At 39.3% G+C, this 26,258-nt stretch overlaps 2 protein-coding genes across 3 annotated transcripts; one reads left to right on the forward strand and one right to left on the reverse strand.

The window, feature by feature from the left end:
- Window positions 1-683: 683 nt before the first annotated feature.
- si:dkeyp-41f9.4 (PR domain zinc finger protein 8) lies at window positions 684-4,627 on the reverse strand. 2 transcript variants are annotated; one of them, XM_017708132.2, is made up of 4 exons: window positions 3,719-4,627; window positions 3,226-3,414; window positions 2,345-2,570; window positions 684-2,236 (listed from the first exon to the last, which is right to left on the reverse strand). In XM_017708132.2, exons 2-4 carry the CDS (start codon window positions 3,400-3,402, stop codon window positions 1,221-1,223), a joined length of 1,419 nt encoding a protein of 472 aa, XP_017563621.1. In that variant the 5' UTR covers window positions 3,403-3,414; window positions 3,719-4,627; the 3' UTR covers window positions 684-1,220. The 2 variants fall into 2 exon arrangements, with proteins under 2 accessions (XP_017563621.1, XP_017563620.1); XM_017708131.2 differs by lacking the exon at window positions 3,719-4,627 and having other exon boundaries at window positions 3,226-3,694.
- A 2,645-nt stretch (window positions 4,628-7,272) lies between these two features.
- Window positions 7,273-25,196, forward strand: antxr2b (ANTXR cell adhesion molecule 2b). Its single transcript, XM_017708162.2, has 17 exons — window positions 7,273-7,654; window positions 9,503-9,574; window positions 10,962-11,033; window positions 11,417-11,498; window positions 12,114-12,218; window positions 13,021-13,089; window positions 14,178-14,258; window positions 14,348-14,408; window positions 14,504-14,602; window positions 16,274-16,343; window positions 19,475-19,553; window positions 20,007-20,102; window positions 20,192-20,242; window positions 20,725-20,820; window positions 21,017-21,190; window positions 21,839-21,919; window positions 24,365-25,196. Exons 1-17 carry the CDS (start codon window positions 7,542-7,544, stop codon window positions 24,401-24,403), a joined length of 1,440 nt encoding a protein of 479 aa, XP_017563651.2. The 5' UTR covers window positions 7,273-7,541; the 3' UTR covers window positions 24,404-25,196.
- Window positions 25,197-26,258: the final 1,062 nt, after the last annotated feature.

Raw genomic sequence — 26,258 nt, forward strand, 5'->3', positions numbered from 1 at the left:
GGTTTATCCTATAAACCAATGCACTAGGTAATAAACAAGGTAGAATTAGTACACTACAAAAATAATAAATGCTTATTTTAAACCCTTAAACTCTAAGAACAGGTTGGAACTATGCATGTCACACTGTAGATTCAAGTAGTTAATTGTAGGTACTAGATAATCAGCCTTAAAATGCCCATATCCTGCATTTTTCTTGTATTTTTCGTCTTTTTTCACCCCTTTGAAACCGTTTTCATCATGTTATGATCATTTTTATAGCTGTAAATGGTATTTGTGACTTCACAAAACTGTATGTTCAAAACAGGATGTTGTTGAAGCTTATATTCTATACTCAGACTCAGGAGTGAATGGTGTTCTCCAAGGGTTCTTTAGTAAAGAAAATGGTTCTAAATAGAACCATGAACACTCGAAGAACCTTTTGCATGATTAAAGGGTTCTTTGCATCAAGTATTTGGATTGATAGAGAATGTGTTTTATATGGTTCTACATAGCACCAATTATTTACTATTTCAAGGTTGTTACAATAGAAGAACCATGTTTGGTGCTATATAGAACCTTTTCGAAAGTTCTCTATACAACCATAAAAAACACATTCTCCATCAATCCGAAGAACTCTAATGATGCAAAGGGTTCTTTGAGTGTTTATGGTTCTATATAGAACCATTTTCTTTACTAAAGAATACTTGAAGAACCATCTTTTTAAATTGTGTTCATTTGACAGTTTTTATACTTTTTTTACATGTTTTTACTGCATCAAAGTCTTATTTCTAAAAAGTGAGAAAAATGCAGGTTTGCATGATACGGGCCCTTTAAAAGGAAAAATCCACAAACTTTTCAGAATTTCTGTGTAATTTAATCGATGAGATGTAAACAAAGTCATTCAGAGTGGGTTGTTGTGAAATGGTTCAGAGAAGCTTTCTTTACAGTGGTGGCTACTGTAACACAGTGTCTCTGACATCAAGCAGGATGTTCATAACCATTTCATATGATAGTTTTCTGTGAGGGATCTTTTAGACGCATTAAACTCTATAGATGTCTGGTACCAATCACCACCACTGTGCAGAACCTGACTTAAGTTACTTTAGAATGAAACACTTCGCACCAAAGCACTCTGAATGACTTGGTTCACATCTAAATGATTGAATTAGGCATTTTAAAAGTCAGTGAAATTCCCCTTTAAGACTGACAACAGAATACTATGCCTAGCATAAAAGGTTTAGTCATGATGTTCCCTCGGCATGAGAGCTCATGTGGCGTGAGAGGTGATGACGTTCTCTAAAGGCTTCATCACAGATGGGACACCTCAGTCTCTCTTCACTGTGCTCCCTCAGCTGCTCTGCAGACCTCTTGTGGTGGGACCTCATGTGCTGCACCAGGTCTGATGTCGTGTGGAAGGAGATGCTGCATTTAGCGCACCAGTTTTGTGCAGGCAGGCCCAGTGGAGAGAGAGCGGCGGGTAAGAGAGGCCATTCAGGGATACTTTGGGCCTGGAGGAGTGTTGGGTGCTTGGACCACAGCCCTGATTCATAGACAAGAGCCTGTTGTTTGAAGAGATCTCCATTGAGGAGTGCCAAAGCCTGGGGTTTAGTTACCTTGGCAGCAGCAGCTTGAGTGAGAATGCTGGGAAATGTAGTTGCATTCTGCACAGAAGTGATTCCAAGGCTGAATCTGGTTGTCATGGCCAGATTAGTTGTGGATCGTGGAGGTTGGACGAAGGCACTTTTCTCCTCTTGATGTAAGGCAGTTGTGGTTAACTGTAAACCTCTAGCTTGGGCCCTAGTTGGATTTTTCTTGGCCTTAGAATCCAGAGCTTCTAGGTTGGCATGGCAGTTGGCATGGCAGAGCGTTGCCCAGTGCAAAGAATGTCCACCTTCATTGGTCATGCTGATCTTGCTGCTACCAGACTGACTGCTGGAGGCGGATGAAAACCTTCTTTTCAGTAACATAGCACAATTAATTTTATATGGAGGAAGAGCGTGCACACCAGAAAATAGACTCTCTTCATCACTTTCGTCTGACTCTGAGTCCACAGAGTGTCTCCTTTTAGTAATACTGCCACTATCCTTAAATGGACAGTTCTCCGGGTTCCTGGCCAAACTGTGGAACTCCATGGAAGGTTCGAAAAAGCCTGACTTGCTGTTGAATATGGTTGGCCTTTCAGTGCAGAGGAATCTCTGATGAGCCAGTACAGGGAATTCAAACAGAAAGCTCTGTTTGCAGTAAAAACATCTGTAACCTAGAAGAAATTTATGCCTTTAAGACTTTTTTGGTGTCATTTAAAGATGCTCATCTGTGAGTGAATGCCATATGTAATATGTTACATGTAATAGATTGCCATAGCTACCTTTACTACTCTTCTGCATGCATGCCATGCTCAGCAGCTCAGCCAGATCTTTCCCATACCAGACCAGAAGCTCTGTCTTCTTGGAGATGTTTTTCAGTGCTCGATAAAACAGACGACTGTCTTTCACATAAGCCTCCAAATTCTGTTCCTCTGTGTTCCGGGCTGACCGCACCAGTGGCAGCCAAACTGGACAATCTACAGAGACACTGGGCACTGAGGTGTCCACCTGTGATACACGAAAAAGACATAGCAACAACAGATATAAAATATTCCCACTTGGAAAGTTGTATGAAAAGCTTGAACACACCTGATGAAATTTCATGTTTCGTTGATTTTCTATGTGAACACAACATCTATCAATAAAGCACTTCTGCACAATGTAATGCATAATTTCTTTTAATTTCCTGAATTTAACATATTGGAAAAAAAATTTACATATTCAACTTTTGTACATGCATTTATGCAAAACAATTTTGTTAAAATCAGCCAGTAAGCAATAATTGTGCCTTAAAATCTGCATAACTGTGTTTTCTGTAGAGGATGTGTTAACTAGTTTTCACTGAGAAGGTAAACAAAACATGAAATTTGACCAGCAACACCCTAACTGTTGCATACAATTGTATACAGCATTACCAAATGATCAACGTCTGCAATTCTTCGGTCCAAATGATAATTTCCTACATTTGTGAACTACACTTAGTGTTGCCCACTGTAAGTATGTCAATATATAAGCCAGTGAACCTTCCTTAACTGGCCAATCTCAGTAAAACTTCAATAATGACAGCACCAAAGCTCAGATTTTGCTGTTATCTCACCACTGGTCAATCTAAGTTGGCTTCATGCAAAATCTAAAGCATTTATTAAGTAAAGTGCAACCTGACCTGGTGTGTGTAAGCTGTTGCTCGCCTGTCTGAGCACCTGAGGGCTATGAACGCAATGCTGTCCTCCAGTGAGGTGTGCTGAGGGTCACATGGCCCAAAAACTGCACCTGCTGGAACATTGTAGGAGGTCTGAATGCTTGGCAGCATGTCAGTGATCATCATCCAGCCACTGCTCATGTCTTCTGGACCCTGAGAAACAAGTATGAGAGCCCAACCACAGTCCTGAGCTAGAGTCCAGCACAGTTTAGTGATTTCCCTGCTCAAATGCATCCATTAAACCCAATTTAGTAGCTGCAGAGCTGGATCAGCACTATTAGAGGAGGCCTGTCACCAAATTGATCTGGCCCTCCTGGACCACAGCTTAGGAAGCCTTGACCTATAAAGTAAGCTCAACAATTCTGAGTATTATTCCACATTTATTATCTTCAATTTACAATAAGGTTTAGCTCTGTCTATGTTGGCTACATTTTAAATCTGAAATAAAGCAGCTTACCGTTGTTTTCTGAATCCAGGGATTGGCACCCAAATTTCCAGGAGAATTCTAGAAGCTGAGGATGATGATGCTCCACTAGCCACTGTGTATAAAGATGTGCAGGTTTTGTCCCCTATAAATCCCCTTCATCCCTATAAACTAGTCTCTTTTCCCCACCCAAATTCCAATAAACTCCACCCCCTGCCTTGAGATTGGCTAGAAGGGTCTACCCTCATCTTTTAGACTTAAGAGAATGCAATTGGGGAAAAAAGCAACATACAGTGACCAGCTTTGGTACAGATACGCCTTCCACAAATCCTTCTGGGTCATTGAGCTTTCTTGACCCCATTACTAATGGCCTCAATGTTAGCCATACATATGATTGTTCAAATGTCCAGTGCATCATCATAGAGATTGGCTGGAGCCCAGTGCCACATTCATTATTGTCACTCTAACACCAGCCTGGTGATGCCCTAATGAACTGCGATCGGCGCTCTGGCTTCAGGCTATGCCCTTTTACAGTGTTTAGTCCCTGGAGTAAAAGGACAAACCAGTGGCACCACTGTCCTTCCATCCCTGGAGGAGTTAGAGAGGGTGCTATAATAGTATGTTATATATTGCTGTTATTGGAAGAAAACCCAGTGTCTCCATTTGTGATGTTTTCCAGTTTTTGGCATGATTCGAAAATGATTATTACCCTTTACATTGTATGTTTCCTTCATGACGAATGGATCAAAGAAATGGCTTTCTCCTGTAAAGTTACCATTTTTGAGATATGAGGTTTTGTTCCGACAACAGCGATGTATAATGTTTTGGGCTTTTACAGTGAAAACCATGATTAAAGTGTTCTATGCATTGTGAAAGGGTTCTTCCAACTGATGAAAGATGTGCTATAAATGGTTCTTTAAAGAACCTTTTTGAAAGGGTTCTACATAGTACCCAAAAAGGTTTTACTATTGTTATGATGTCAAGCTTGTTACAATATACAGTGGGGAAAAAAGTATTTAGTCAGTCACCAATTGTGCAAGTTCTCCCACTTAAAAAGATGAGAGAGGCCTGTAATTGACATCATAGGTAGACCTCAACTATGAGAGACAAAATGAGGAAAAAAATTTCAGAAAATCACATTGTCTGATTTTTAAAGAATTTATTTGCAAATAATGGTGGAAAATAAGTATTTGGTCACCTACAAACAAGCAAGATTTCTGGCTGTCACAGACCTGTAACTTCTTCTTTAAGAGGCTCCTCTGTCCTCCACTCATTACCTGTATTAATGGCACCTGTTTGACCTCGTTATCTGTATAAAAGACACCTGCCCACAACCTCAAACAGTCACACTCCAAACTCCACTAAGGTGAAGACTAAAGAGCTGTCGAAGGACACCAAGAAACAAGATTGTAGACCTGCACCAGGCTGGGAAGACTGAATCTGCAATAGGCAAGCAGCTTGGTGTGAAGAAATCTACTGTGGGAGCAATAATCAGAAACGGGAAGACCTACAAGACCACTGCTAATCTCCCTCGATCAGGGGCTCCACGCAAGATCTCAGCCCGTGGGGTCAAAATGATCACAAGAACGGTGAGCAGAAATCCCAGAACCACACGGGGGGACCTAGTGAATGACCTGCAGAAAGCTGGGACCAATGTTACAAAGGCTACTGTCAGTAACACACTACGCCGCCAGGGACTCAGACCCTGCAGTGCCAGACGTGTCCCCCTGCTTAAGCCAGTACATATCCGGGCGCGTCTGAAGTTTGCTAGAGAGCATTTGGATGTTCCGGAAGAGTATTCGGAGAATGTCATACGGTCAGATGAAACCAATGTAGAACTGTTTGGTACAAACACAACTCCTGTTTGGATTAGAGTGAATGCTGAGTCGTATCCAAAGAACACCATACCAACTGTGAAGCACGGGGGTGGCAACATCATGCTTTGGGGCTGTTTCTCTGCAAAGGGACCAGGATCACTGGTCCGTGTACATGAAAGAATGAATGGGGCCATGAATTGTGAGATTTTGAGTGCAAACCTCTTTCCATCAGCAAGGGCATTGAAGATGAAACGTGGCTGGGTCTTTCAGCATGACAATGATCCCAAGCACACTGCCAGGGCAACAAAGGAGTGGCTTCGTAAGAAGCATTTCAAGGTCCTGGAGTGGCCTAGCCAGTCTCCAGATCTCAACCCCATAGAAAACCTTTGGAGGGAGTTGAAAGTCCGTGTAGCCCCAAAACATCACTGCCCTAGAGGAGATCTGCATTGAGGAATGGGCCAACATACCAGCAGCGGTGTGTGCCAACCTTGTAAAGACTTACAGAAAACGTTTGAACTCTGTCATTGCCAACAAAGTATTGAGATGAACTTTTTTTTATTGACCAAATACTTATTTTCCACCATTATTTGCAAATAAATTCTTTAAAAATCAGACAATGTGATTTTCTGAAATTTTTTTCCTCATTTTGTCTCTCATAGTAGAGGTCTACCTATGATGTCAATTACAGGCCTCTCTCATCTTTTTAAGTGGGAGAACTTGCACAATTGGTGACTGACTAAATACTTTTTCCCCCACTGTAGGAACCCTTTTTGGTGCCATATAGAACCCTGTTGGAACCTTCTACAGCATATTCTCCATCAGTCTGAAGAACGCTTTTATGAGTGTTCATGCTTCTATATAGAACCATTTTCATTAATAGAGAAACTGGAAGAACCTTCCTTTTGAAGTGTGTAGGACATAGATGTCTAAATCATCACTTCCAAATCAAAAGGCCTGACAGTGTTTTGGATGTTGCCTGTAGGGGTTACATGTGGGTTTGGTTTAAAGGGAAATTCCACCAATTTTTCAACTTTTCCGCATAATCTAACCTTCGATATGTAAATAAAGTCAGAGTAGTTTGGAGTGAAATGGTTCACTGTAAAGAAACTTTCCAACTCTGATTCTCTTTACAGTGGCTGTGATAGGAACCAGGGGTCACACTGTCTACAACACAGATACAGACAATATACTATCCAAAACCACCAGTGAGCTTCAATATGATATACGTTTTATAGAAACTGTCATCTTGATAATAAAAATTAGAGGTTAAAGGAGGTTTGACTATTTTTGCCTTACAAAGCCCTGCATGCAGCTCTCCACTATGAATGGATCTTAAACATCAGTTCTAGCTCAAAAAGCGTTTTGCAGGCATCTGGCAGTGTTTCACCAGCCATTTTGCGCAGTAACTTTCTCTGAGGCAGATTTAGAGGCATTAGACTCTTCAGATGTCTGGTTCCTATCACCACCACTGTGCAAAGCTCTAACTCTGTATGTTTCCCTTGAAAGGAGCATTAACACCAAACCACTCTGAGTGACTGTGTTTACATCTCAGCTTTTCAATCATGCAAAAAATTCTGAAAAGTCTGTGGAGTTCCCCTGTAAAAGAGGGCACATGCGTGTACTTGGTCACTGCTGCAGCTCTGCGTTCTCTGAAGCGTAGCTCCGGGAGGGCAGGAGGTGGTCAGTGCTCATACAAAAGAGTCTTCCGCCCATCCAATGAAAATTCGGAGGAAAAACTTTCCCCTGGAGATTCTGTGCGCGCTGTCAAAGTCCGCGCATGCGCGCTGCGTCGAAGGCGAAGGCACAAGTTCATTAGTTCAGCGCGCGCTGCTGTCGGGCGCAGAGCGCGCCGTTTGGGTTTTAAGCTCCGCTTTCGGACAGATCGGTCAGCGCTGCTGTGCAGAATGCGGACGACGTCGACTGCACGCTTAAAGGAGACTCTGGGTCGCGAGCGCGTCGTCACGCGGGACTGAAGGCGTGTGTGTGTGTGCGCGCGCGTGCGTGTGTGTGTGAGAATCTTTCACGCGCCCTAGACAGAGATGCGGCTTGTGAGGCTGTTGCTGGTGGCGCTCTGGGGGGCGCTGGGGGGTCTGTGTGAAGTAGAGGAGGGGTCCTGCAGCGGAGCGTTTGATTTATACTTTGTGCTGGACAGGTGAGTGGACATTCATTCACAAAACAACCCCCCCTTCCTTTCATGAGGATTATGAAAGGATTGGGTGATTGGTACTGTCTAAAAACTGCTGAGGAAAAGAATCTCTCTCTCTCTCTCTCTCTCTCTCTCTCTCTCTCTCTCTCTCTCTCTCTCTCTCTCTCTCTCGCTCTCTCGCTCTCTCTCGTTCTCGCTCTCTCTCTCTCTCTCTCTCTCTCTCTCTCTCTCGCTCTCTCTCTCTCTCTCTCTCGCTCTCTCTCGCTCTCTCTCGTTCTCGCTCTCTCTCTCTCTCTCTCTCTCGCTCTCTCTCTCTCTCTCTCTCTCTCTCTCTCGCTCTCTCTCTCTCTCTCTCGCTCTCTCTCTCTCTCTCTCTCTCTCTCGCTCTCTCTCTCTCTCTCTCTCTCGCACTCTCTCTCTCTCTCTCGCTCTCTCGCTCTCTCTCGTTCTCGCTCTCTCTCTCTCTCTCTCTCGCTCTCTCTCTCTCTCTCTCTCTCGCTCTCTCGCTCTCTCTCTCTCTCTCTCTCTCTCGCTCTCTCGCTCTCTCTCGTTCTCGCTCTCTCTCTCTCTCTCTCTCTCTCTCGCTCTCTCTCTCTCGCTCTCTCTCTCTCTCTCTCGCTCTCTCGCTCTCTCTCGTTCTCGCTCTCTCTCTCTCTCTCGCTCTCTCTCTCTCTCTCTCTCTCTCTGTCAAGTACAAATATGTATGTATTTTGACATATAAATTTGAAAATGCCCTTTACATTGTGTGTAAACTTCATGATGGATGGAGCAAAAGAAACAGCCTAAAGTTACTTAGGAAACGTCTGGTTCCATTGACTTACATTAAAAGTGAAATATGTTTTTTACCCTCCTGTAAAGTGTAATGCTATCATTTTGGAGAGCTGTGAATAATATGCCCCAGTACTGTGCAAATATCAGGCCAGCCTTCTCTTAATTATTTTTAAGTCAGATCAGCCATTAAGTGCAAGTTATTTCTGAGGAAATTAGATATAAAATAGTTTGGACAGTAGAAACGTTCAAAAATTAAGTAGAAGACACAGAGAACATGGGCCTCCTAACATCCATACAAGACAGGAGAAAACAGGTGCTTCTGTCTTTCCTTCCACTGTGAGAACACAACTCAACACTATGGGTCTGAAAGGATTTGCAGCAGCAAAAAACCCCTCACTGAGAAAACAATTTAAATAGCTAGAACACATAGCTAGAACTGGACATCTGAGATGTGGAGTAAAGCTGTATGAACTGATGAGTCTAAATGTGTAGTTGGGATTATATGAGCAGAAAATGTAACCAACTTCTAAGATTGAATTTTGGAGGTGTGGAAAAATATCCCTGCAGATTTCTTTGAAAACTGAAAGTGAGTCTCCTGAAAACACTAGAAAGTATAATAAAGGTGAAGTGCAGACAAAAAAAAATAGAAATGTAATTGTTGTTGAGGCTTCTGTGTAATGTTCTGTTATGTCTTCTGCTTTTTTGTAATGTGAAAAGCAAATCATTTGTACTTAATAGATGTTTGAGTGGCCTCTGATGTTTGCCCAGTACTGTATGTAAATACATATATGCAGTAATGTCTCTCTAATGTATTGTATATATAAATACCTGTATGTAATTTTGTAGGTACACACGCACATGCTTTCCCTGCCATTTCCCCCTATCTCCTGTCAAATCTTTAAAGTCGTCACGTCTCTCAGATGTCTAATAAAAACACCCTAGCACTGGTTGTACTGTTGGACCTGCTATTTTCAGACAGATTTTCTTTTGAGGCCTAACTCTCTGGCCTTCTGTAGCACTTAAGAGCCCTTATAAGGGCCTGTTTATTTCACAAAGGCATGAAAACATTTGCCATCATTCCAGGTCCGGGAGTGTGTCGGACAACTGGCTGGAGATATATGGATTTGTGGAGCAGCTAACAAATCGCTTTGTAAGGTAAGCACACTTTCAGATTTGGGTGTACAATTATGTTTCCTGAATGAATCCTGAATGAAATGACTGACTTGAAGAGGGTATTAGTGGTGCTTCAGCAGCAACCACATGCACCAACACAGGGCAGGACAAACCACACTCTGAGCAGAAAAGCCCCGGGCGCCCATTGTGAACACATGGGTGACTAAATATAAGCTTAATAGTGGATTACTATGTTTAACTTCAGACATTTTATAGTGTTTGTGTTAGTGCAGAGTAGTCTGTGGCTCTGTGACCCAGTTAACAAATGCTGTAAACCTAGAGTGGTCACAGTAGTAATTTTGCCTACATCAGCATGCACACTACAGTATTGTTTTAAATATGATCTATATAAAGACTAGACAAAACAAGTTTGGCACTACTTACACATTTTGGTGGATGTGAGTTTAGACTTGGCTTTGTTTATGCCAAGAATAGTTTCACTTGTTTTGTTATTTGGATTATGGTTTATTGTTTTTATTCTATCCTATTTGCTTTTATTGCGTAGTCCTGTAAACACAGGCCACGCACTGTACTGTAGCCTTTTAAAAATAGGACGTTTGATCCAAAACTGAAAGGTTTAACCAGTTAGACTCTAAGAGCCTGTTTCCTGACCCAGGTTAGGCCTAGTACCAGACTAAAAAGAATTTCTAATAGAGATTCACTATTGGCATAACACTTTAGTCCAAGACTAAGCTGTATCCTTGTCCAGAAAATTCACACTTCAGTTCCTCTCATATTACAACTTATACATTAGTTTTATTGTAGATACTGAATAAATTATAGCAGCTACTAAATAATTCATAGTAATAGATAATTCACAATAGTCACTGAATAATTTGTAGTAATTCATAGTGATTCAGTGTATACTGAATGCTTACCCTTCATTCATTGTGAACTGTATGCTCAGCCTTAATCTTATTCATATATGTACATTTTTACAATGCATATTTTGTTTTTTTTAGGCAAAACGCACGAGCGAAACAGTGATGCTACATTTAAAAAGGCTATAAAACACAATTATTTTTCAGTTCAGCGTTTTTCAAAAGTAAACTAAAGCAACACATTTTTATTTTAAAGAATAATATGATTTCATAATAGGATAAGATGCAGTCAACTACTTGTTACTAAGCAGTTTGTTGTAGTTACTATACACTGGTTATTGTTGTTTACAGGCTGTTTGTAATTGATCTAAATCTGCCTTCATGATCCGTGCAGTTGTTCAGTGTTCTAGATGTAGTGATGACACCCATCGTATGCTCAGAAACCTGTACTGAGATGTCGTTTATTACAATAACAATACCACATTAGCATCTTGCCCAATATTAGATGGGATGACAGTGCAGTTCTTCTTGATTTTTTTCTCTTGCAGTCCAAAGATGAGGGTGTCTTTCATAGTCTTCTCCTCCAAAGCGGAAATGATTCTACCCCTCACTGGAGACAGGTGTGTTACGCTCTCTCCAGTCTTTACAAACAAGCGAAACTACCCAGGCATGCACAGTGCTGGACATGTCCCACCCTTCTGCGATTTCTGCCAACACTAATCTAACCTCCCTAAACTCTGCTGGGTGGGTGGAAGACTTCCGGAGAAAGGCAAATTTAATTACTCTCCAACCAGGGCTGCTCAGCTTGTTCCTCAGAGGGATGTAATGTATACTAATGTTTCTGCCAGTCTGCACAGCTAATCGATTTGCATTCTTTGTAAAAGAGACGTTGTGCAGATTTGGAATGCAGATATTTCAGCACTGATAAGACCAAGCTGTATCTCTGTTACAGTAATTCCCTTTTCATCTGCACAATTACAGATCTTTTTTTGTGTACTTTTAGGCCTTCTATTGATGTGGGGTTGGAGCGCTTGAGTAAGATTAAACCTGCTGGTGAAACCTACATGCATGAGGGGATTATAAAGGTATGTGTATTGTACATACTAACTAATCTTCATAATGTGCTTATGTTAAATGGTACATGTAATGTGCTGTATGCGTGGAGACATGTATACATGTAATGCATGCTACATGCGGATGTATGTATAAATGTGTGTGTGTGTGTGTGTGTGTGTGTGTGTGTGTGAGTGAGTAGTGCTGAATAATACCTGCTCTGTGGGGGTCCTGACCATTGAAGAACAGGTTGAAAGGGGGCTGAAAAAGTATGCAGTAGAACAACAAAATGCTCCTATATGTTTAGTGGAACTGATAAAATGAATAATGAGTGTAGAAAGACCAAGAACAACAAAGAGATGGTTGTGTCTGATCAGCGCAAACAAAATCTTATATCTCCAAAATGGCAACTTTATAGGAGAATGAAAACCATTTCTGTAAATGGAAATTAATGTAACAAGACTGTTGTACAAGTAATTGTGAACCATTTCTACTGGTACGTTCATCATCGAATTCTAACAGAATGCAGAAGATTATACCAAATCAAAAAAATATATAAAAATGGAGATACAAGGTTTTTGTGGGACAGTGAAAAGTACACATATATACACCATCGTGTACAATGTGCATTTTTTTAACTTTTTCAGGTTATAGAACAAATGAAAGCTCAAACTACAAGAGCATCAAGCATTGTTATTGCACTGACTGATGGGAAATTAGAAGTTTACCCACATGACCTCACAGTGAAACAGGTGAGAAAGCCACATTAATTATAGACGAGCAAACTCTTTGGAACCAGGTCTGGACAGACCACAGCACTGCACTGCATAAAGGGCCTGTATTCTGCATTTCTCTTTATTTCATTTCATTTCAGATTACAATGCTTGTGTGGTTTTATTTTCCAAAAACATGGTCCCTTAGACTGATCAATTTAGAAATTAGAATGACTGTTGTTGTTACTGCACCTATAGGAATACTTTGTGTAAATGACCTCTGTTCTGATTGGCTTCCCTGTTTTTACACTGTATTATGGCTGCTTTAATTCAAAAATTAGTCAGAGCTGAAATGTACAAAACAAACTGTTAATTTTGAACTACTATCTGCAGGGACAGAAATAAATTCCATGTACTTCTCTCGGAAGCATGGATCCTTTGGAAGGTTGTAATGATGCAATGTAATGATGACAGTCAGGAACAGCTACTAATGTTTAATTAGTTTCTCCACATCTTTCACTTCAATAACTTTGCTACACACTTTCTTCAGGAACAGCTCTCATCACATTGGTGTGAATGAGTGGAGTTATGCTGCTGTAGGTGGTTTGAATGGCATCATATGTAAAAACAAATGTGTTCTTAATGGTTATGATGTCACAAACATAATAAAATCAAAACAGTGTTTTTGCAAATGCTTGCATATGTGGACTGTATGGCTTGGGGAGCAAATGCTATGTTTTACAGCCATAACAATGCAAATGTAGTCATATTATTAGTTATATTGCTTTATTTAGCTGTGTGTCATGTGTCGATCCTTACACCTGTCTCTGTGTGCATGCAGGCTGATCTAGCAAGACAATATGGTGCCCGTGTGTACTGTGTGGGGGTGAAGGACTTTGATGCCCATCAAGTATGTGAGACATCATCTGTTTGCACAGCCTCACTCTTCCCTTATGCAGTGTTGAAATAACATGTAATGTGTGTTACCTGTTCCTACAAACTAAGAGTGTAAGCATAATTAACACAAACAATTACAATAAGAGACCTGATGCTATATTCACCCTCTATGTAATAATCAACCTGTAACCCCTTAGTGTCTACAAAAGGCATAAATATAACTGAACATAACACAGCTGATGCAAACTGTCGTCCAAGCCACTTTATGTCTAGATGAAAAGTACAGTTAATGGCTGTACATTATTTTTTAATATTGGGTAATTAGTACCATCATCCCGGCCATAAGAAAAATCATTCAGTTGTACAAGTGAGAATGTAAAAATGTGATTATTACACTCTTCCAGTCATTTTTCATCATACATCATCTTCAAAGGTTGATGCATCATTGCAAAGCCAAAAATCTACATTTATGTATACATACATACATATTTATATTTAACTCTGCAGTCCTGTTAAAATCGACTCGGCTAATTTCTAAAATAAACAGGAAGAATGGTCTCTGCATAATTCAGTATGTGTTATTTCATAGTTGTATGTCTACACTATCATTCTAAAATGTGGGAAATGGTTTAAAAAACAAGGAAAAATTTTGACTGGTAGTGTACATGCCACAAAGTAATACAGCATATATATAAGCAATACAGAGTAGCCTCATCTATGTTTATTTAGATATAATCATTCTAGGATTGACATGAGAATTAATGAGATATTTAATGTAAACTGATGCTCACTGTTAGTTGCCATAACAGTTCTGCTGTATGAGAACAATGCTAGATAGAGCTGGGCTGAAATGCTGATGTTCTTGTTTGTGCAGGAAGCTTGATCTGAGGCTGTAATTGGATTGCTGTAGTCATAAATGTACTGCTCGCTGTACATAGTATCTTGTCATTAGAGCTGAAAGCTTTCAGGTCTTAAAGCAGCAGTTCAGTCAAAAAGCTGATGTTGCTAACAGTAAAATCAAAATAAATTAGCATCATGTGAATGACATCATGCTATTTCCCTTTAATTTCATTGTTTGCTTGATTTTCTTTTCCCTTCTAGCTTGCTGATATCGCAGACAGCAAAGATCAGGTGTTTCCTGTGCTGGATGGATTCCACGCCCTCAAGTCTATTGTGAATTCTGTAAGACAAAAGCAGCGTTTTTTACCGTTAAATTTTGGAATTAATACATGTGCATGTTGCAATCTAACAATATTTAATATCATTCGCAGATTTTAAAGAAGTCATGCATAGAGATTTTTAATGTTGAGCCCTCCAGCATTTGTGTGAATGGTATGTTGTGCAAAATTCTGGAAATTGATGTGAACAATAAAAAAATGGCCTTTGGTTTGTTTCAGTTTAGCAACACATACCCGCTTCTGTTTCAGAGTCATTCAACATTGTTCTAAGAGGGAGGGGCTTCACTCAGGGACGGGGCTCGGAGGGTATGGTCTGCACGATCTCTGTAAATGAAGGAGATGCTTACAGTAAGTCAGTCCACAGACCCCATGTTAAAGCTCACAGCTGTCATAGGCCAGATTTAATGCAATGCCACCAGTGGGTCAGACTTCAGCTGTGAAAATGCTCTTAATATAGAATGATCTGTAATTTGCCTTGGTTCACTGTAATTTGGTTACGGCAGGAAGAAGCATGGAAGACCACAGTCGTGTCATTACCCCTTAACAAACAGGATCTCAAGACATATGCAGCCCCAAATAAAACCAGCTGAGGTCCCAGTTTGCCTAACATCCTTTGGTTTAACAATTAAAGAGGGTTTAAAGGGCTCATAAATCTGATTTTCTTTTTTTCATATATGTTTTATATATTTTATTTATACATATGAACAGCTTCAAACCACTCAGTTTTTCAGTCAAAACAGTCCATATTGAACTGTGCAAAAGTCAGAGCACCACCATTCATTTATTTAATTTCCAGCCAAAACAGCTATTAATCACAAGTTGTTATTTGTCAGTGTCAGGAAAGTATATATGTATTTTAACAGAAAATGTGACATAGAAGTCTCAACAACAAAATTTATATAGTGTATAATTTTTTGCTGTATTTTTTCGTCTAAAGTTCAGTTGTAAAACACAGTCAATGTGGTTGAGGTCTGGACTCTGGAGTGGTCATCCCATTGTTTAGCTTCTTTCTTTGGTGTGTCTCCTTTTCTCAGTGAGGGCTTCTTGACAGCTAAACATCCTTCCAGACTCATAGCGCTGAGTTGTCTTCTCACAGTGGAAGGATGGACAGAAACTCCTGTGGACTTTTTCAGATCTGAAGCAGCTTGATTTTCTCCTCTCTCTCAAAGATGAAAGCTTTATCTGATGGCGACAGTGTTGGTGGTCTTGCAGGTGGTTGTTAGGAGTCACATTGTTTCTGCAGCTTTTAATCAGTTTTTAGAACTCAAGTTTTGAAACTCCTGTGTTTTACTTGTACCTGATGAAAGTTAAATGAATAAGTGCTGTCTCTGACCTTTGCACAGTACAGTATATGAAGTTGTGATGCTCCATCCATGAACACATTTACATATGAACTCCAATTCGGCCTATAGCAGTTTTGTTCCGGCCTTTCACGTTGAAGTGACTTGAAATGTTGTTCCTGAAGATAGAGTTATGGAGTGGAAGATGTAACATGTTTAAATGGTGTACCATTCCTGGCTGTCTGGAAGAAAATGTATCATTAAAGACTCCCGAAGGCTCCACATATCCAAAAGAAGTTTTATCAACATTCCTAAGTATTTCACTATGAACTTGACATTGTGCTCCATACATTTTGGCTCTGTGTTTTGAACTGCCAGTTACTACAAATGTCAGCCATTCAGCACATAGGTCATTTACATACATCAGTCACAGTAACAAAAACATCCTGTTTAGTTCTTAAGGGATAATGGTAGAAATGCACTGTTTTCTTCCTTTTATAACACCAAACAAACATAATAAAAGAAATAACATCCCCTTAAAGTAGTAGTGTCTGATGTAGAATCTGTGTGTTCTGACTGTTTTGGAAACTGAACCTTGCATTAGCCAGCATGGAAACTGGCCTGTGTAATGCCCCAGTGTTTAGAAGAGTTAATGGCATCACTTTATTAAATGAAAGCACTGTGCCTGAGTGGGTTTGGCAGTATACAGTGATCTCACACCGTCGTCTCTTCCTCTTAGATGAAAAGCCGACCATTGTGAAGGACGGTTATGTGCTGTGTCCGGCTCCAGTGTTGACTGAAGTTGGACAGTGAGTGTCATTCTTCCTGCTGCTGTTTTTGAACACAGGCTGGCCATTAACAGAGCTACAGCTGTTAGGAGTTGGCTGGCAAACAGATTGAGAGACATCATGGGTTCCTCTTGACTTCTGTTTGGGTTTCTGCTTGTAGCCATGAGACCACTGATAAGGAGTGGTAGCACATGATAACAAAGGCCTAAGTAGAGTGAAGGGGGTATGTGCGTGTATTTGTGTTGCGTCAGTACATTTTTGTTTGCCATGGCATGGTGCCTGACCTTTAAAAGCTCTGCCTGAGAGATAGAAACTCAGAGTGACCCAGTTAAACCTTTCTGTTGATCTTTCTTTAAGCTATTTGGAAATGTTTGAAATCAGTTTTACTACAGACCTGTCATTCTTCATCTTTTCATTCTGAACCTTCTGTCTTAATGAAAGGACTGAAAGGACTATTGTTGCTCACCAGGATGTATTTGCAGGATAGCTTTATTAGATGCAATCCAACACTCACAGACAGGGGTCAAAACACACAGAGAAACCAAACAAAGGACATGGCTCAAAGCAAAGCGGGGGTATATATGCTAAAGATAATGAAGCCAGAAAAAATTGTAGGTATGTATGATCATGAGTGGACCACTTAGCAAAGGACTGGGTGGTCAGCGGGTCAGGATCCTGCTTGTTGGTGCTCTCCAGAGCACTGGGCAGTGCCGTGTGACAAGACCCCTGCTGTCTGGTGCTGTGAAGATTGTAAAAACCACACAAACAGCAGATTCATACTGGATTATAATCACTCCATAATTATTACTGTCAGACTGTAAAAACTACACACACTGCAGATTCACACTGGATTAAAATCGGTCCATAATTATTACTGTCAGAATGTAAAAACTACACATGCTGCAGATTCATACTGGATTAAATTCACTCCATAATTATTACTGTCAGACTGTAAAAACTACAAACGCTGCAGATTCATGATTAAAATCACTCCATAAGTATTACTGTCAGACTGTAAAAACTACATACGCTGCAGATTCATACTGGATTATAATCGCTCCATAATTATTACTGTCAGACTGTAAAAACTACACACGCTGCAGATTCATACTGGATTATAATCGCTCCATAATTATTACAGTCAGACTGTAAAAACTACACACCCTGCAGATTCATACTGGATTAAAATCGCCCCGTAATTATTACTGTCAGACTGTAAAAACTACACACACTGCAGATTCACACTGGATTAAAATCGCTCCATAATTATTACTGTCAGACTGTAAAAACCACACACTGCAGATTCATACTGGATTATAATCGCTCCATAATTATTACAGTCAGACTGTAAAAACCACACACTGCAGATTCATACTGGATTATAATCGCTCCATAATTATTACAGTCAGACTGTAAAAACTACACACCCTGCAGATTCATACTGGATTAAAATCGCCCCGTAATTATTACTGTCAGACTGTAAAAACTACACACACTGCAGATTCACACTGGATTAAAATCGCTCCATAATTATTACTGTCAGACTGTAAAAACCACACACTGCAGATTCATACTGGATTATAATCGCTCCATAATTATTACAGTCAGACTGTAAAAACTACACACCCTGCAGATTCATACTGGATTAAAATCGCTCCATAATTATTACAGTCAGACTGTAAAAACCACACACTGCAGATTCATACTGGATTATAATCGCTCCATAATTATTACAGTCAGACTGTAAAAACTACACACCCTGCAGATTCATACTGGATTAAAATCGCCCCGTAATTATTACTGTCAGACTGTAAAAACTACACACACTGCAGATTCACACTGGATTAAAATCGCTCCATAATTATTACTGTCAGACTGTAAAAACCACACACTGCAGATTCATACTGGATTATAATCGCTCCATAATTATTACAGTCAGACTGTAAAAACTACACACCCTGCAGATTCATACTGGATTAAAATCGCCCCGTAATTATTACTGTCAGACTGTAAAAGTCACACACTGTGCAGATTTATACTGGATTAAAATCGCTCCATAATTATTACTGTCAGACTGTAAAAACTACACATACTGCAGATTCATACTGGATTATAATCGCTCCATAATTATTACTGTCAGACTGTAAAATCTACACATACTGCAGATTCATACTGGATTATAATCGCTCCATAATTATTACTGTCAGACTGTAAAAACTACACATGCTGCAGATTCATACTGGATTAAAATTGCTCCATAATTATTACTGTCAGACTGTAAAAGTCACACACTGTGCAGATTCATACTGGATAATAATCGCTCCATAATTATTACAGTCAGACTGTAAAAACTACACACACTGCAGATTCACACTGGATTAAAATCACTCCATAATTATTACTGTCAGACTGTAAAAACCACACACTGCAGATTCATACTGGATTATAATCGCTCCATAATTATTACAGTCAGACTGTAATAACTACACACTGTGCAGATTCATACTGGATTAAAATCACTCCATAATTATTACAGTCAGACTGTAAAAACTACACACACTGCAGATTCATACTGGATTATAATCGCTCCGTAATTATTACTGTCAGACTGTAAAAGTCACACACTGTGCAGATTCCTACTGGATTAAAATCACTCCATAATTATTACAGTCAGACTGTAAAAACTACACACCCTGCAGATTCATACTGGATTAAAATCGCCCCGTAATTATTACTGTCAGACTGTACAAGTCACACACTGTGCAGATTCATACTGGATTATAATCGCTCCATAATTATTACTGTCAGACTGTAAAAACTACACATGCTGCAGATTCATACTGGATTAAAATCACTCCACAATTATTACTGTCAGACTGTAAAACCTCCACACGCTGCAGATTCACACTGAATTAAAATCACTCCATAATTTTTACTGTCAAACTGTAAAAATTACACACTATGCTGATTCATACTGGATTAAAGTCACATATTTTTTCAGTAATCATTGAAATTATAGTACCCTCTATGGTAAAACTAATCCAGCTCCAGTAGGGCTTAGGATCAATTAAATAAGCTCTGTCATAAAACATGAAAATATACATGTATTCTTTAGACCAGGGAGTTAAAACCAGTGCTCTCTCTTTCAACAGCTCAATTGAAGTGCTGATTAGCTTCAATCATGGTCAGTCCTACATTTCAAGTCCAATCACGATATACGCCGCAACATGTGTAAGTATGATGCAATCAGTGTATCACCAATTCCCACTATTACCAGTTCCTTACTTTATTTTAAGTGTTATTTTAAGAATTACTAACACAGTTAATCACAACAGTGAAGCAAATTTACTTGATTTATACATTTACATTAATAAAATGTTGCATCAATACAGATTTGTCTTCCAGCTTTTACTTGCTTTTGACAGTAATTGTGTTGATGTAATATATTTTATTTATATGGAAATGATGTTTCCTGTGGAAATACGTTCTGAGCATGCAACATTTACTATCTGTAGCCTTGGGATGTAATTACGTATTATGTAGTTAATAGCTATTTAAATACAACTATGCTCTTTGTTAGACAGTTATTTTGACAGCAGTTAATGTGTAAGAAGCTATATGTGAAAACATGTTGAACACAAACATACATGTGTTCTTTACTTGTGCTTGTGTTTACTAAAACAGTCTAACGGGATTATGGTGGCTGTGGTTCTCCTGGTTCTTCTGCTGCTGTTAGGTCTGGCTCTGCTCTGGTGGTTCTGGCCACTCTGCTGTACTGTGGTGAGTGAATGTCCGTCACACCATATGGGCCACACTTCATAACAACTACTGGCAGAACCAGCTGAATTAGATGTTTGTCCATTTCACAGGTCATTCGGGATCCTCCTCCGTCCCGACCTCCTCCCCCACGTCCAGTGCCTGTAAGTAGACTGTAGTTCATATATGTATTTATGAAAGAATCATCAGGTAATTGCTGATATGATTGAACATGACCACCACTGAATGTGTATAAATGCTTTTGAAATACAGCAAGCAAACAGATAAGTGAATTAAGCTACTCTAAGGTGCACTAATTGTTGACACAGGCATTCAATTGTGTAAACAGCTTGTGTAATCTCCATAGAAAAGCACTCACCATTAGAATAGGACTGTGGTGTTTGGAGTGATGGAGCTCTATCCATTACCTTTAGGATGAGTTGGGGTGATCCAGAGCTAATCATCCAACATCAGTACCTGACCTCACTAATGCTCTTGTGAATCAAATTCTCACAGCAGTGTTCCAGCATCTTGTGGCTGTTACTGCACCGAAAGGAAGGGGGCAAAAACCCCTTGATTTCAGAGGAAACACTTCATCTCATTGTTTTTGTTCAGATTTCTTCAGCTTCCTTTGTTTCTTCCACAGGAACCAGAGGAGGACTCACTGCCTAAGAAGAAGTGGCCCACTGTGGACGCCTCCTATTACGGAGGAAGGGGTGCAGGTGGAATCAAACGAATGGAGGTATGATGGAAATGAAAAAAGATACATTCATCAAAGGGGAGACTGTTTCCCAGTGCTAGTCTTGAAGAATCCCAGCTCTGATAAATACTTTATTGATGAAATGTTGAGCTGAGTCAGGTGCAAAGCATATAAATATGCATGGCAGGACTCCAGAGAACAGGGAAGCACTACTCTAATGGGGTTCTGCTTTCTGCAGGTTCGCTGGGGAGAGAAAGGCTCCACTGAAGAAGGAGCACGGCTAGAGAAAGCCAAAAACGCTGTAGTCAAAATGCCAGAGGAGGAGGTGGAGGAGCCCATAATTAGAGCTCCTTCTAGACCACCACCTCCCTATCACCCCCCAACACCAACAAAATGGTACACCCCAATTAAGGTAAGTCTTACCTGTATATTTCTGTTGGGTTTCCTTTTAACCGTTAACGGTCATTAGACACACATTGACTTAAAGAGATTATTTTGCAAAAAAAAACACTGCTAAGCATGGGTGTGGATATATTATGCTCTAGGGTTGTATAGCAGCCAGTGGCACAGGAAGCAAAAAGCACATAGAAATGAAAGAATGGATTCCACCAAATTCTAGAAGCAAAAGTGATATAGACAATCAAGATCCTGAGGTTGGAAAGAGGTTATGTTTACTTCTTTTCACTATAAATTTAACAAAATATGTAATTTGGCCCAGGTGCCTTAACTGTTGCCTACAACTATATGTTACACTGTGTCAGAAACTCAGCATGGTTGGAGGCAAGTATGTGACGATTTAGGAATGTATTTTAAACAATGGTAAAACATTAATATAAACTTCCACCACATAGCTACATTAACCTTACAGCTCCAGTGCAAAACAAATAAAGCACTTCAGACACCAAGCATGTCTTGGCTGACTGACTACATTTGGGGAACTTAGGGAATTGTGTAAATGTGACTTTTATCCCCAAACTATCACTTTAAAATAACACCAGAAATCTGTTTGGGAATGTAGTTGCTGCCTTACTGTTATTTTCTGTTAATGCTTTGCATTCAGGGACATTTTGATGCTTTGTCTGCATTGCTACGGCGACAGTATGACCGAGTGGCTGTCATGAGACCCACAGCAAATGACAAGGTATGATACTGTTTTGAACGCTGAAATGTATGACTGCTGTGAAGGGGGAAAAACACAGCAGAGCGTAACTGAACTTGGATCAAGACTTTGGAACTTGATATTTCTCTCAGAAATTAGATTATTGGCCTGCTACCAAAACATCTACTGAAAAGGATCACTATTGTTTCCTGATAGCCAGAGCATCCTTTGTGTTTGGGCTTCAGATAAATAATGATGTAATACATCTAATGGAGACCAGTCATTGTGTTAATGGGTCAGTGTTTGGTGTGGCTGTCCAAGCAGAGACTCTTTAGTTTATTAGAACCAATAAAAATGAACACACACACGTTCACAAAAAATCTGGTTTGCTGTTTTTATGCTGGGCGTGGCAGTTAGGCTCTTAGGCTTCGCTCGTCAGTAGAGATTTATTACTATTAGCATCATTAAGTCAAGCCCTGGAGTCTGGCTGTCGAGGTTCTGGCTGTTAGAGACGAGACTCTGCCCTGACATCTCAGAGAGGAGGGTGACCGCACACTGACCTGACTGTCACTCTGTTTGGGCCTCAGCAGAGTGGTCATAAGGAGTCATGACTAACACTGCAGCTAAATGGATCACATTAACCTCATGTTTTACACTCATACTTAATTTTGTTAACCTCCTTGGTTAACGTAAAACATGATCAAACACGATCAAACACGATCAAACACGATCAAACACGATCAAACATCTAATGACAAACAAAGACCTGCAAACACACAGGGGAAAACACAGGGCTTATATACATGAGGGCTAACAAGGGATCACAAGACACAGGTGGAAACACAGGTGGGAACAATCAGGGGCGGAGTAACCAAACAAGGGGCCAGACTGGGATTAAAACAAAAAGCACGTGGACTACACCAAAACACAACACGAACACATGGACAGGACTGGGATGGGCCAATCGTGACACATATTTGTACCTACAGGTATATAAACTCAGCAAACAAATAAAAATTATGCACTAAAATTAGCTGAAAATGTCATACTTAATTCTATGTAGAGGATGTGTTCACTTATTTTCACTTAGAGAATCAACAAAATGTGATTTCACCAGGGGTGTTCAAACTTTTGCAGTATATAAACATTTAGTGTTCAGATGATGATGAGTGTTTTTACTGATTTTTCCAGAGTATCTTTTGGGGTATCAAAATCAATATTGCGGCATCATAGCAACCTTACATGGAATGACCATTATGTTGTAGCCTAGTGTTAATGAACCACACTGCTTGGTGTTGAATTGTTTGTCGAAAGTATCCTTAATATGTGTAACTATATATACTCCACTTCAAATCTGCATAATTAAATAGTTCAGATATATATACAAAGTTATTCAGAGTGATTTGATGAAATATGCTCTGTTCTAGAGAAAGAGAGTCAGATTAGTGGCGATAGGGACCACAAGTCTTAAGTCTTTGTCTCTTAAAGCTAAAAGAAAGTTGTTACATGATATGTATTGTTATGAATACAATGTGCTGCCTGATGCCTTAGACATTGTTTTGCAGTACCTTTAAAATAAGATTTAAGATTTAAAATAAATGTATTATTTTTGTATGTATTATTTTTAAATATTTAAATTCACCAAAAAGCACAGCCTCTCAAGGCTTGTTGCTTCATTGTAGTTGATACACCTTCTTCAGTTTTATTTGTTGATTAAAGATAGCTCATAATGACGTTTTACATTAGAGCAAGTGAAGTCTTTGTTTCTGCTATATTATGCTATTCAAAGTGCCTGTTTCATTTATCATGCCTGATTTAGCTTTAAGACAGTGGCTTCCTTGATGCCCATTAGAATCAAAGCTCCCTCAATTGAGTTCAATTATTCCAAATTATCCTAAACATCAGTGTGATGAAGCATGTCAGAGTAATTCCTTTTGACCATATGACATGCATTTGTACAACCGGATGTGAATGAATGAGTGCCATCCATTTAGCATGATTGTGATGTGCACTAGCAAATGCATGGTGGGACAGGACATTTTACCGGTCTCTAAATCAAGGCACTAGCAGCTCTAAATGGGAGAGATGCTGTCATATCTATTGTATTTATATGATTTAATGAGGAGTGCAGAGCAAAGTGAGTGGTGAAGATAATGACCTGAAGTGCCTCAGGAATGGTTGACCATTAAAGGGCTGACATGGTTTTGTATTTTAATTCTTCCCTTGAGGACAAATTTGTGGTTTTGTGTGCCAAAAATGGTCACATGATCACTTTTCAACCTCTCTTCACCCAGTGTTTTTGTTACCGTACCTTAAAGACTGTTATATGTAAATGAGCCCTGATCTGATTGGCTGCCTAATTCAAAAAGCACTCATAGCTGAAACACCCCTTATAATTATAACTCTTTTATTTAAAAAAAGTGAAGGAAACCATTTACAGACCCTTTAAATAAAAGATGCGTCATTGCTGTAATGTTTGTGTTTCAGGGGCGCTGCATCAAGTTCAAGAGGATTCAGAGCCATTAGGCCAACCACTATGTGTCTTTCTCAAGTGTCTGCTTTTGGATTGGTGCACACAATTTCTGGACAATGATTGTGCTTTTGGATGTGCACTAGTCATTGTAATTTTACATTTTTTTATAAATATATTTTTGACACATTGGCTGATGGTTTTGTAATGACTTTAACTTTTAGCTACCGTTTGAAATGCTGGTCCTTTAAGCTGATTTTGCCTGTTGTGACATAGATGTGCATTTAAGTATGCAAGGATATTGAGTGTATGAGAAAGAGGGGCGTTAGTGATTGGGGGGATATGACACAAAAGCAGCTGTGACCCAGAATGGCAGACTAGAATGTCTCTTGTGTAATAGAATACATACTTGCAGCACTATTTAACATTTCAGAACTGATCTTTCGATCATTTAACAAGCAAATTAATAGTGATATTCACAGTTTTATCAAGAACATGTAGCATTTATAATTTGAATTCAGCATTTGTTGAGAAAAATAAGCACTGATATATCTATAACTAGATTTTAAAAGTGGATTGTAAATGTTCTGTCCTATTGCAAATGCACTATTGAATGTCCCCAGCAAACAATGCATTTCTGAGTTCATTATTCCCTGACTGTAAAGAATTTCCCGGATCTCACAATGCCCTGGATGCTCTGGACATGAACCTAAGTGAAAGGCAATAAACAGACGTAACAATACAGTAATCTCATGTCTCTAAATCTGCAGATGCAGTAGTATTACTGATTAATCTCCTGACCACTGCTGACCACGATTTCTGTACTTAAATAAACTTACATTTTTTAAATTGTGTCTGTCTGGATAAATGAAAAGTCCTACATACTCTTAGTTACAAGCCTGTAAGGGATGTTTCATGTTACTGCAGAGAAAAAACAGAACTCTTATTTTGAAGGATGCTACAGTAAAGCTACAGATGCTGCAGTACACGCTGGATGATGATGCTTCTGAGCTCATAAGAGTTCTAAAGAGCTTAGGCTTAAAAAAAAAAGAGGAAAACAGGCAATTTCTGACCTTACCAAACACAGGCCATGGTAAAACAATATAAAAATGTGGAATACAACTTGACTAAAATGAACAGAATTACTGGCTGAACAGCCAGTACTGCTGGTGTAACTGTCTATAGGCCTGTCACTGCGGCTCTGACTCATCTCCATGGACAATCACCAGCTCATCTACATCTCATCAGACTCACTCTGATCCTCTGCACCTTCAAGCTAGCAAATCTGTACTTAGACATATAGATTGACAGCTTCTATCCATATCCTCTACAATCTGGAAGATTTCTATATCTGCATCTCATTTATTATATATCTCAGACTAACTGCACATACGGAATGTGCTCAACAGCACATTTCATAGTTTATTTTATTCATTACTGTACAACTGTACACTGGAACAGCACAATGCTAGTGTATATTCAGAGTCAGCATATATATATATATATATATATATATATATTTATTTGGGGACTATGCTCTCACTTTCCACCTGAACATGATTCAATCTGATTAGAATTAAAAAATAAAAAAAAGGTTTTTGTATTCATATTCAAAGCTAGATGTTTAAACAGATTTAAACACAGATACTGATTTTAATATTTTTTGTGACAAGCAAAAAAAATTAGAAGGGACCACAATGGAAAGCAGTTTCACTGAGAAATGAAAACATTCTTATTCTAAAAATTCCATATTTTAGCTGATTTCTTTAGGACATTTTAATTGTTGAATTCAGTTCCTATATAAAATATACAGCTTTACTTTCACTAATTGTTTATGTAAAGCACTTCAGTTTTACAAAAAAAAAAAAAAAACACACCTGATTTACCTTGGTAATTTATAAAGAATACTTT

This window comes from Pygocentrus nattereri, chromosome 18, assembly GCF_015220715.1.
Source record: "Pygocentrus nattereri isolate fPygNat1 chromosome 18, fPygNat1.pri, whole genome shotgun sequence".
NCBI lineage: Eukaryota > Metazoa > Chordata > Actinopteri > Characiformes > Serrasalmidae > Pygocentrus > Pygocentrus nattereri.

Bases quoted from the DNA above. Each gene is read 5' to 3' on its own strand.
- si:dkeyp-41f9.4 (XM_017708131.2), bottom strand. From the start codon at position 3,495: ATGCATTTGAGCAGGGAAATCACTAAACTGTGCTGGACTCTAGCTCAG. The intron at 2,571-3,225 runs GTCAGGTTGCAC...CGTGTATCACAG, and splicing joins CAACAGCTTACACACACCAG to GTGGACACCTCAGTGCCCAG. The intron at 2,237-2,344 runs GTAGCTATGGCA...AATTTCTTCTAG, and splicing joins CATGCAGAAGAGTAGTAAAG to GTTACAGATGTTTTTACTGC.
- antxr2b (XM_017708162.2), top strand. From the start codon at position 7,542: ATGCGGCTTGTGAGGCTGTTGCTGGTGGCGCTCTGGGGGGCGCTGGGG. The intron at 14,603-16,273 runs GTAAGTCAGTCC...TCTTCCTCTTAG, and splicing joins AAATGAAGGAGATGCTTACA to ATGAAAAGCCGACCATTGTG. The intron at 19,554-20,006 runs GTAAGTATGATG...TTACTAAAACAG, and splicing joins CGATATACGCCGCAACATGT to TCTAACGGGATTATGGTGGC.